Raw genomic sequence first — 12,559 nt, 5'->3', positions numbered from 1 at the left:
GCGCTCCCGCGCCGCGCCCGGCCGGCTTCATGTGAAGCGCTGGCCCTCCGCCCCCTCCCTCCCCTTCCTTCCCTCCCTCCCTCCCTGTCCCCTCCTCCTCCGGCGCCCGCTCCCGCTCCCCCGGGCCCCCAGCCCGGCCGAGCGCTGACAGCAGGGGCGGGGGTCCCTGCCGCCGCCGCCGTGTCTCACACAGGCTCCGGCTGGGGCAGAGGAGCCCCCGGTGCGGCCATGAACCGGCCCCTGACGGCGTCGGCGGAGGCGGAGGAGGAACTGGAGTGGCAAGTGGCAAGTCGCAGGAGGAAGGCCTGGGCCAAGTGCCGCAGCTCCTGGCAGGCGTCGGAGACGGAGGATCTGTCCACAGAAGCGACGACTCTGGACGAGGACGAGGACGACGAGGAGGACCTCCCGGGCGCGAAGCTGCCTGCACCCACTGGGAGAGGTTGGTGCGCCGGGCCAGGCGGCGGCGGGCGCGGGAGACAGGGGCTGCGGGCCGGGGAAAGTCTCGTGAGTCCCGGGCGCCCGCTGAGTTCTAGGCGACCCTCGGTGCTCGATAGGCCAAGGGGACAGGGGACACTTCCAACCTTTAAACGCGCGCGTGTAACCTGGCGTGTCCAGCGTCCACATAGACACCTGGGTGCCCGGTGATTTCCCTTCAGATGGGCAGTAAGACTTGTTGCTCAGGCTGCATTTTGCCTCTAGTAGATTTTTCTATAGGGGAGTGTTCTGAGTGACCCAGCAATAGGAGTCCCTCTTGGCTTGGTAATAAGCTGTCCCCTTGCTCTGCCCCGCAGGAAACGTGCCCAATGAGAAGATCGCGATATGGCTCAAGGACTGCCGGTGAGTCCTCGCTGGCGTCCCAGAGGGAGATCAACAGGCATGGGACGCCGGAGCTTAGTGACTCTGGCCGGGTACCCGTGGGTCCTGTGGCGGTTGTAAGCTAGGAACCGGAAAGTGAGCCACGGATAGCTTCCTCCTTTAAGCGATTAGAAATGGAAGTACTGTGGCTGTTATTTGAAGACCGTGTTGCGTTGACTTTTACAGTTATTAGGACCTCAGCTGTTGGTACATGATGTTAGCATTAGAGATCAGAAACCTGAAAGAGATCATTATGCCATGTTGTTACATTTGCCCAGTTTTTATTTGAAAAAAATCTTACATTTTACAGAATATTTTATTTTGCTTTCCTTTTGGCATGTGTCATCTGACATCGGATAATTTTCCTTCAAACGTGGGTTAGACTACCCTAAATGGGCTTTAATTTTATTTCTGTGCCTTAATTCTGTTTGGGGAGCTACTAAAACTAGTTAACTTTGTACTTGTAGTTTACTTCTTGGACAAGGATTTGTCAGATGGCACTGGAATTTACAAAAGGAAATAGAGCTTTGAAGGCATTCAGACTGCATAAATCTGTTTAATTGCATGCTTTGGCAACAGTTACAAAAATGTTTGATAAAATACAGAGGGGATGAATCATATTGCAAGTGAATCTGACTATAGTAAAATGTGCTTAGTTCACTTTTGTTTTCAATTTATTTGCTAGTTTAAAAATCTTGTATGAAGAATGTAACTTTTAAACTTTTGTTGGTGTTTGCTTTTGAGAATATTTTTGCTTTCTCAATTTAGGTTTGTCTTAATGTTTTCTTTAAGCATTAGAATGGGAAGTTATTTGGTTTTGAAAAGTTGGTTCTCCTGTATGCCAGTTTACTTTTTGTCCCCTAATGACAAATATTGGCTACTACTCTATTAATATACTGTTTTGATTAATTGACTGGAGCCTTATTGAATCTCTTCACTACAGAATTTCTTAATTTTTATTGGGGGTGTTATAGACACTGCTGAAATAGTATAAAATATATGGAGATTCTCTTTCAAGATACACAGAGGTGAATACACTGTTTGAAGTCACCCCCAGATTAACAATCTAGCTCTGATTTAACCCCCTCATTTCCAAAGTGGCTCTACTCAGCAGGATTAAGAAATCATAATAGTGTGCCACTGGTTCATTTAATTGTTAAACACCAAAATAGGTTAAATTTTGAAAGGTTGAAATTTTAAGCATCTTCTGGACATTTTAGGAGAGATTTTGTAAAACCAGTTTTTTCAACTTTTCTCTTACAAAAGTGACTGAAGAGGATGTTTTGTTATTTTTTTCTCAGGTCTTTTAAACCTGCAATCTCAGTCTTGATTTAAATATAGTCCTAAATACAGTATTGACTGACTCTTGGTGTCTTATTATAGGTTTTGCCTTCAAAATAAGTTTGTTTCATTGTTTAAATTCAAGTGCATATTCAAAATAAGTTTTAAAAGTTAAGAACAAGGGAAAAATAACAATTGTTTTATGGTGTGTAGGAATTGAGATTGTGGAAGAGATCTTTTCAACTAGGTAGTGAACAAGTGAATAAGTGTCCTTCGGGATAAATGCAATAGCAAAATGTTGACATTCACTGGGAAATAGTGACCCCTGAAAATTCCAAAAGTTTTGTTGCTGAACTTGATTTCTGTAGGAACATTCTATAAGCCTGCTACTCCTCTCATACATAGTTTTTGTTCTTGTTCCTACAGTTGCACCTATTCTGTGAAAAAGCGCATTCATTTGTACTGGGGAAAGCTAGAACAAATAGTCTTTTAATGTTGTCATGTTATCATAGAGTTGACTGCTAGGATATGTGTAATTGTATTTTTTTTTTTTTAATAGCTATTTAGAGTCCTTCCCAGATTTGAGCATCACCACCCCCATAAGTTCTCAAATGTTCTTTGTTTTCTCATTGCTGTCCATATCCTGAATAAAGACACTGGGTTTTCTTTCCATAAAGGGAGTTGTTGAGAACCATTTCTTTTTTAACTAAATGGAAACAAATTACTTGAATTGTTATCTAAAAAGGGAGATTTTGATAGAATTTGGAGAGAGTAACTATAAAAGTGAAGACTTGCTTTTGAAGGAGAATACCAGCTATATTCTGCTTATTTGCCATTTTTTTGTTAGTTCTCAGACCAGTGGAGACATCTGTGGCCAGAGTAATGCAGTATTTTGACCTAAGAAAGGAGCTAAAAGAAAGGGAAAAAGAAATGCTTTTTAAAGGCATAGAGTTTTATTAAAATATATGCAAAAATTTAGCTTAAAGGTTTTATTAATATCTTTATGACAATTGGTTGTGATTCTTTTACATTTCAGAAACACTACTTTTCAAAAAACTACCACTGCATGTATATTTGCTTGCAGAAGATTTTAAATTTTAATTGGCATTTCAGTGAAATTTTTTTGAAACAGATGTTTTAATGATTGATCCCATGTCTGATGTGAATTTGTAACAGGTGTCAATTGTTACTGAGAAAAGGTTTATATCCTAAAACAGAACTTGTAAAACAATGTTTCTTTCTATAACTTTGTTTTGAAAAAAAAAAAAAAGTAAAAGTATTTTTGTATTTGAATAAAGAAATTTCTAAATTATATTTGGACAAGAAAAATGTGAAAAAATTTTAGCTGATTCTTAATGTTTATTCTCAAGCCAATTTTTTTTAGTAATTTTCAGAATTAAATGAAACCAGTATGGAATTTTTAGTTTAAAAGGAAAAAGTGAATTTCAGGATTCTCCATTTATATCAGAAAATGTAGTTGCTGGTGTAGAGGAGTTACCACATGTTGCTTAGAAATGCTAGTGATAAATTGACAGATGAGGTTTAACCAAACTATTGAACCTCATTTCTAAATAGATTCTTAAAATTTTAAATTTGACTAAGGTTTAATTTACCTGCTACTGAAGATTTGTTTTCTTCTAATTTTGTTTTTTGTTTCTGTGGAAAGGATTGAGAGGAATAGATATTTTCTAAATTTATACTATCATTTTTACTCCCCCCCATTTTTTTTTTTGGCAAAGAAAATGCCACTTCATATTATTTGTAATTACTATTCTTGTTCTTAATTGCTGGCAGATCAGATGTGATTCCTGGTGAACTGACTTGGCTATAGGTATTTGCTTAGTTAGTAGGATATTACTTATGTAATCCATTCACATTCCTGTGTGTTGGGAGAAGAGCTAAATTGCTTAGAAGCTTGCTTAGCTGTAACTTTTTAAGTAAGACTGTGTAACAGTTCTCCAGACACTTTTCACAAGACAGGCTTCTATGTTTTTGTGGTTTTAGTACACCTTTGGGAGCCTCACTGGATGAGCAAAGCACTGGGACACTGAGGGGTAAGACAAAGTTGCTCTTTTAAGCCTTTTTTTTAAAAAAAAATTATTTTTATTTTTTATGAGAGTCCTCCTTCATTTGCAATCTTGAGTGAAAGTGTACGTATCAATTATAAAAATGATCTTTATAAAAGAGGCTGTTCTTAGCTAGAAGCTCAAAGGAGAAACTATTATTAACCAAAAGAGGAAAGTTTAAGCAAATTACCAAACCTTTCCACAATATATGATGGTGGCATGGTTAGGCAACATAAAGGCTACATATAGAAATCTGATATGGAAACATAAGGGAAATGTGAGGAGTGAACTATGTCAACTTTAGTGCAACATTTCTTTGCTTACATTAACTAACATTGCCACACCTGAAATTTTACCACCCATGCAAGACAGAATTCTCAAGTTCAAAGTACAACAAGAATGTGCAGGTAGTGGCAAGGCATATAAAAACATTTACAGTGTCAGGAAAATCTAGCTTGAGCTCCTGGCTTAATGTGAAAGGGGCTAAGAGGTATGATTGCTCCAGGATCTGGTTTTCCATGAAACACTTGGGTAAGATACGTTATCTACTTGAACATCTTCAAAAGCTTAAGTATAATAGGCTGTATATCTATCTTCTGGGAGCTTTACCTAGCCACAAACAGGGTTTCATAAAGTAAAAGCTTATGCTTGCTTCTTAAAATTATATGATCATCATGATGTCTGAGTACATTGACGTCTGAGTACATTCATGTCTGAGTACATTCACGTCTGATGAAATGTTTTGCTTGAGCAGTTTGTTTTAACTAAAATAATGTTTTTTGTTTTTTTTTCTTTTCTTTTCTTTTAACATGGGTGTGGGGAAGAGTAGATCACCAGCATGAATTTTCTGAATTTTCACATTTCTTTCAGGTGTGCTTGTGAGAAATGGAGGAAGTTTTGAAGATGATTTGTCATTGGGAGCTGAAGGTATGTTTGTTCGGAAGAATTGTATTTTCATGGAGTTTTTTTTTTTTTTTTTTTTTTAATTGTGGAGTGCTTTTAAGTTTATGATCCTCAGTGCTAAATTTAAAGGTATGGAAAATGGCTCAGACACGTTGCACGGTACCTTTCTTTTATACATTAATAATCTAGTCATGGTCTGTGAGATACCTATAGAGATGGTGCAGGAACACCATTGTGAAATGAGTATGTCTATATCTTCCCTGGACTTAAATGCTTAAAGGTACTGTTTGTGACAAACCGTGGTGCTATAACTGAGAGTACGGTCCTGAAGAAGGAAGGAAGCTTAAATATTTATACACAGAAAACTAAAGTGAAGCTTATTTTTAGTATGGACTTATGTCATGCAGCTGCAGCTTGTCTTTCTCCTTGCATTTAAATGTCTCCTTTTTCTCCTTCCTCTTTTTCCTGATTTTTATCAGATTAAAGGACAAAGAAAATGGCAGAGTTAATGGAATTTAATTAGAAATCATTGCGCTCATGACTATTCCAGACTACATAGAGTATTTTAAAAGTGTGTTGTACTGCTTTTACATTTTCACAGTTAGTGTTTTCCTGTGGACTTATAATAAAGTTTTTCACTATGTAAAATTAAGAATTTAAAAATTATTTTAGTAGTATTTTAATTGGAATTTTATAGCTCATTGATTGTGCTTTATTTTATCATTTGACAAGGTTACTAAATTCTAAAGTCCTGTTATTAATAGTGCATTTTTTTGAAAGAATTTAAGAATTTTGTTAGCTGTTTAAAAAAATATGTTGATAAATAGTGAATATGTGCACTGAATAATATCTTTGATCTTCTGTTTTAAATCTATCTGTAAGATTACTAATTTAGAACCTTTTAACATCCAAAAGTCTAGAATATGTGAATATGTTTTTATTATTTCTGTTAATATGTTAATATGAAAGGAACAAACTCCTTAAGAGCTTCAACTTCCTGATTCTCACTCAGTGCACTTGAACATATTTTTAACCCCTTACTAAAATGCATTTCGGCAATACTATAAATAGTACTTTTGATATCTGCCTTGGTAGATATTGAATGATTGAATGATTTTAGTGAAAATCAAAACCTAGTAAGGAGTCCCATAAATGAATATACTTATTATGTTGTTTTCCTGAAAATTACTTTGCAGGTATTTTTCATTCCTTGAGTAAACATTTCCTAAGTGCTATGTGTCAGGTGCCATTCTGACATATGTTCAAAGAAACAAATTGTCATGATCTTGTGGATCAGAAATGAAAAAAAAAATTTAAGTGTGCTGAAATAGTTTCTAATTAATCTCATTCTTTATATTTGCCCAATAAGGTTAATGAAGTAAATTTTATTGTAAAAATTAACATTAATATGTTTAGACCTTGTTAATCTAGAGCATAGTTAAAAGGCAATTTTTAAAAGAATATTTGTACTGAAATGAGTAGGAATTTTCAGGTTGTGTGTATGAAAAATTATGTAACTTAAAAACACATTAGAAATAGATGAATACTATTGATACATTAAATAATGCTAAAACGTGTTGTTCTTAAGGTACTTTTCATTAACAGCTTTTAAACTTAATAGCACAACATACGCTACATAATATGCATGTCTTCAATATTTTTTTCTAACCTGTTAAAGAAATTTAATTGGTTATCCATAGTTCTTTTTATTTTTAGCAATCAAGATTTATGGTGGCCAAGAAATGAAAACAACCTATCAAAGCTGCTGGTCCTGTTCTTATCTATATATTACTTTTAATGATGCAAATTTAATGAGACAAGAAGAGACTTTGACATATTAGGCATTTGGCTATAATATTGTAGATAATTTGTTTCTTGATAATTGTGTTATCATCATTACAGTCCTTCTAATAAGTGTGCTCTACATTTGTTCTTTATCTGCAGCCAACCACCTCCATGAAAGTGATGCTCAAATTGAAAACGGGTGTGTAGCAATTTTGTTTTGTTCTGTTTTAAAATGAAGAACATTAGTGAAAATAAAGTTTTATATTATTATATTATGTTTCTAGCAGTAATATCTTGGCCAAAGAGAGAAGACTTCAGTTTCATCAGAAAGGGAGAAGTATGAATTCTACTGGGTCTGGGAAAAGCAGTGGGACAGTCTCAAGGTAACTCATTCTGAAGTTATTGGTGGGGTGACACTGGGTAATAGTGAGATGCTGGTCAGTTTTTCAATCTGAGATTTGACCTTAATAGAATGAAATCAGAAAGAACCAGAAGTGTGTCCTGGACTGGTATAACTGGCAGTACATTCTTTTGTAACAAGCTGAGATTAAATAAAAAGCAACCAATAATGTTTATAATGTTGCTGGAATCCATTAGTAAATAAATACTTTGAGTCCTGTCAAACAGAAAAATAAACTGCACAGAGAAGTAACTTTTAATTGTAGAGGACCAAAATTCCCCATTTTGTTAAGGACTTGAGTTAACTCTTACATAAAAATCAGAATAAACCTTTCTGATTTAAAGCTTGATATTTAAGAATGAATTTCTCTTCCAAATATTAAATCAAAACTCTTTAAAATATATATTCAAATGAGCCTATGCATGGTCCTATGGAATCAGTTTAAACATACAAAATTTTGTATTGCAATCTGAGCATTTCTTGGAAATAGATTCAATTGTCTTCCTGTTCAAGTTCTATCTGTAATTTTTCTGTTTTTTTTCAGTGATTTTTAGCTTGGATTATCACTGGTGTGTGAGGGAAGGATAATAAAAGTTTAATTCTCAACAGAATCAGGGCAAGAAGTTACCTTTGTACATAACTTGTTTCCCCTACCTTACTCCTCCTACTTCCTGAGAGGATCTGTTGAGAGAAGAGTTTAAAGGAAGCTCCTCCTCCCTGTCTTTGAGATCAGGTTGTTACTTTTATTGCCTCTCCTAGGAACACTCAGGTTTTGCAGCATGTTCTTCAGTACCAAAGTTCTACCAACTTCCTTGTGTGTTTTTCCATTTTTGTTACTTATGTCTTAATCCTTTTTCTGCCTCATCTGTCCTTTGGTTATTTTAATTGCTTTACGTGGTGTCTCTTAAGATGACAGGAAAAATAAGGTGAGGAATCCTTAGAGAGTCTCTGTGTTCTTAGGGATTAGCTCTTTTTTTTCCCCCCAACACTGTCAAGCTGAGAGAATAGATTCTTTCTAACGGCTGTACATCCCATTAGTACACAGTGTGTAAAAATACAGAAATAATAGTTTAAGCAGCAGAAGCTGATAAAATGATTTTATCACAGGAAAGCAAGAATGTAGATTCATATATAATGTGATGTGGAGTATAAATTTATACTTGTTTTTTTATTATAGTGTTTCAGAATTATTGGAACTTTATGAGGAAGATCCTGAAGAAATTCTTTATAATCTTGGATTTGGACGAGATGAACCAGATATTGCTTCTAAAATTCCTTCCAGATTTTTTAATTCTTCATCATTTGCAAGAGGGATAGATATTAAAGTATTTTTGAGTGCTCAAATGCAACGGATGGAAGTAGAAAACCCAAATTATGCTTTAACAAGTAAGGTTTTTAAGTATTAGGATATTATTTGTTAAAATCATATTATCTATATAGCAAGGTGGTCTTTTTTTTAAAGGCTTACTGATTTTTAGGAATAGCACTGGAGAGTTAATTAATAGGGTTTATTAACACTTGGTATTTTATTTAATCTAGATTTTTATTAATCTGTTGATAGAAGTTAAATTAGCTATTCTTGCTCATTTCCCCAATTCTTGACTCGCTTCAGTGCTACCATACTTTCTTGACCTTCTGCTATCTCCACATTACATATGTCAAGAAGGAAAGAAGTAGGGTAGTAGACTTGTAGTATTAAATGAAGTCAGTCAGTCAATTTCAGGTGTTTCTCTGTAAATCTAAAGTAGCATGACCATTGACCATTTTACATGTTTGCTTATTTTTTCTTTGTTGATTAGTGGTTCAGAAACAAGATTCTCTAGGTGGTTTAGAATTCTAAGACCTCTAAATCCATCCCCATTAGGTCTAAAATGTATACTTGTTTGCATTTTAACTTTAGGAAAGCATTTGGAAGAATCTTAATCATCTAAGACATAAAATGAATCACACTGTAAATCAATAGCTAGTTGTATTTTATTCAGTACTGCCATCATGCTTTGTGCTTATTTCTGATTTTTATTTAAAAATGTAAATTCAAGTGTTTTAAAGTAAAAATCTTCCTCTTTCTCCCTACCCAGTAATGAGAAAAGGTTAAAATGTTAGAGAAGGAAGAAATATGATTGTATAATATTTTTTATGTAAGTTCAGTTACTAAAATTCTAAACAACACTATATGTTTAATAATATGTATTCAAAAACAAAAAATATAAATAATTATTTTTTCTTTTTGTAGGCCGCTTTCGTCAAATTGAAGTGCTTACTACTGTGGCCAATGCGTTTTCTTCTTTATATTCCCAAGTCTCTGGGACTCCCCTTCAGAGAATTGGAAGTATGTCCTCAGTGACCTCTAACAAGGAGACAGACTCGCCTCCACCTTTAACTCGAAGTAACACTGCAAATCGTTTAATGAAAACACTATCAAAACTGAATTTATGTGTTGATAAAACAGAGAAAGGAGAAGGTAGCAGTTCTTCCCCAGCAATTGAAAAAGGAAAGATTCCAAATGTCTCAGTGATCGAAGAAAGTGGCAATAAAAATGATCAAAAATCTCAAAAAGTTGTAAAGAAGAAAGACTCATCTTCTATGTTGGCTACTGTTAAAGAAGAAGCTTCAGGTGTTTCTGCAGCAGTTTTGGAGAATGCTGACACTGACAGACTTTCTGATGAAGCAAATAGTAAATATTTTAACCAAAAAACTGAAAGTGAACAGAGTAAAGAGACTCAAAGTCATGAGAGTAAATTGCCTGAGGAGTCTGTTGTAGAATCTGACTCAGGTGGTGATTTCAACATGTCCCGCCACAGTGAGTTGGAAAACAGCAGTGAGCTGAAAAATGTCCCCACGTCTGCACTTGAAAAAGAGCCTTGTGCACCATTGACAATCCCATCCATAAGAAATATAATGACACAACAGAAGGACTCATTTGAAATGGAAGAGGTAGGTTAAAAAAAAAAAAAACTACCGAGACCAGATTTATTTTTTTTATTTTTAATTAATTTTTTTTTTTTGGTAGTTGTAGATGGACAGCACTCCTTCATTTTATTTGCTTATTTTATTTTATTTTTTATGTGGTGTGAAGGATCAAACCCAGTGTCTCACACGTGCTAGGCAAGTGCTGTGCCACTGAGCTATAGCCCAAGCCTCTGCAACCAGTTTTAAATACTAATCTAGGGGGGAAAAAAGCCAAAAAAAAAATGTGTGAAATTAGAAGTAGCTATTAGATTCATGCTAAAAAAAATTATACTAAAATTGACTTTGTAGGTTTTGTTTCACAAACCAAGAGTTACAGAACTATGTGACATTGAAGCAGTGGGCTAGCTCATCAAGCAGCTAGCTTTTCTGTCATTCACTAGGGGATATCTGATCTGACACCCCCTTTTCACTTTCATGCAAGATGTTGATGCCCAAGAAAGCTCTGAGAGAACTTATTCAAATTCAAATCAGTATTGCATAATAGTTAAAAACAGGGGCTTTGAAATCAAGCAGGGCTTTGAGTTCTGTCTCTGCCACTGCTTGCCTTCTTTGTTGGATCTTTTCTTGAGGCATCTCAGTAGTAGTAAGGATAGGGGTGAAGGAGGCTAGGTGTTGGTGAAGGTCTTGTACACCTGAAGGGGGCATAAGGATCCTCTAGGCTTTGAAAGGCCACTTAGTAGGGTTTCTCCAAGTGAGAAAGACCAACATGCAGTGACTTTTTTATTTCTACTCAGTGATATTCCTGCTGGTTAACATAAATTTGCAGTTGAACAAGGTAAAAACTATTCATTTTGATGAAGTTTGGCTAAAACTCCTTTTGAATGGTAGAAACTGATACTTATGAGTTGGATACTTATGAGTTGGAGCTGTATAGCCAGGGGCAGGAAAATGTAATTGTTCAGCTACCCACCTTGTGGGAGGCACTACACTTGGTTAGCCTTTAAAGAACTGTATTTCTCAGTCTGGGAGGTATCAGTGGCGATCTTATGTTACACACGAGGGAACTGAGGGATATGTATGCTGGTGAAGAGTTGCAGCTATAAATTGCACTGAAGGAATAAGTGCTATTTTTCTTTTTGAAAATTTATTATGAAACTCATTTTAGTGATTGTTCGCAGTAGTTTTAGAATCACATGTCATTATTTTAGGGAATTGGAAAATAGGATAATTGATTCTGCCCATACGTATCCTCTTAGGTAAATGTGTATCTCTCACATTAGTGAAGATTTTTCATTTATTTCAAAATTTCAACTGCTGATGTGATTATGTTCCGTTTTTGTGGTCATTGAATATGTTTTTTTGATACTTTTATTACAGCTAAAAAGTAAAATTTAAAGGGAACAGGAGAAGTCCTTTGGAGTATTTTACATTTTCTTATAAGCTACTTTCCATTTATTTCTTCTTATATTTTCTGTTTCTTTAATTCCTAACATAATTAATTTCTCATTACAATGAGTATGGAATATGATTATGATTAGTGCATTGAAACCTTTTATTTCACTGATTGCTTTTTGACTTTGTTTTGGTCTAAACTTGTCCTAGGATTCATAATTAAAGTGTAACTTCTTGTCTTCCATTAGGGTTCCTCTTCTGTGATAATTAGATGTGACAGATAGTTTCCTCATTTTATTACAATAACAGAATATAAAACTATATAAAATCTTAGATAGTTGGAAGTTTGACATGATGACTCAGATGGAACAATACTCTTACATGGGTATTTTCATATAAGCCAAATAAGTTCTTTTTAATTTCTAGAATTACCGAATCTAAACTATAAAATTTTAAAATAGCATACACAAAATGTCTTTTAAACATTTATAAAGTGCTAGATGCACTTTGATGACAACTTTTAATGACAGACTTTTCTTTTTTTCTTTCTTTTTTTTTTTTTTTTGCTCCCTCTGCTGGCTAAAACAGTTAATAAAAAAAGTAATGTGGATTTTTTTTTTTTTTTTTTTTTAAGTACAAGATTACATGTATTGGTAGTTGAAGACAATGAAAGATTTTTTAAAAAAAAAATTTGGTCAACCATAGCTACATTGTAAATAAGGAGAAATTTAAGGACACTGATTCCTTGTTTTTCAGATATATTTAAAATATGGATACAAACCTCCTAGAATTGTGTTTTTATCCCTTTGGGAACCTTAAAGAAAGCTTGTAGAACAATGAATAAAGAAGGGAAATAATGTGTTATTTTAATTTCCTCTTAAGCATGATTGACTCATATTGACAGATGAAGAGAACAATCTTATTGAAGCAAACATTTAGATCCCATTCAACGTAGTTTGTAACAATT

General features: G+C 34.9%; 1 protein-coding gene across 3 annotated transcripts in view; it reads left to right on the top strand.

Annotated features, from left to right (window-relative positions):
- Positions 1–49: 49 nt before the first annotated feature.
- Positions 50–12,559, top strand: part of Itprid2 (ITPR interacting domain containing 2) — a 37,202-nt gene continuing 24,692 nt past the window's right edge. The window contains exons 1-8 of one of the 3 annotated variants that reach the window (XM_027943964.2): positions 50–439; positions 792–837; positions 4,141–4,190; positions 5,073–5,129; positions 7,050–7,089; positions 7,178–7,273; positions 8,468–8,676; positions 9,524–10,224. In XM_027943964.2, the coding sequence (XP_027799765.2) occupies positions 229–439; positions 792–837; positions 4,141–4,190; positions 5,073–5,129; positions 7,050–7,089; positions 7,178–7,273; positions 8,468–8,676; positions 9,524–10,224 (1,410 nt within the window). In that variant the 5' untranslated portion in view covers positions 50–228. Of the gene's footprint in view, positions 440–791; positions 838–4,140; positions 4,191–5,072; positions 5,130–7,049; positions 7,090–7,174; positions 7,274–8,467; positions 8,677–9,523; positions 10,225–12,559 lie in introns of all 3 variants that reach the window. The other 2 variants (XM_027943963.3, XM_027943965.3) reach the window with 2 other exon arrangements.

This window comes from Marmota flaviventris, chromosome 11 (assembly GCF_047511675.1).
Source record: "Marmota flaviventris isolate mMarFla1 chromosome 11, mMarFla1.hap1, whole genome shotgun sequence".
NCBI classification, from domain to species: domain Eukaryota; kingdom Metazoa; phylum Chordata; class Mammalia; order Rodentia; family Sciuridae; genus Marmota; species Marmota flaviventris.
This window is presented reverse-complemented; position numbering and strand designations above follow the sequence as displayed.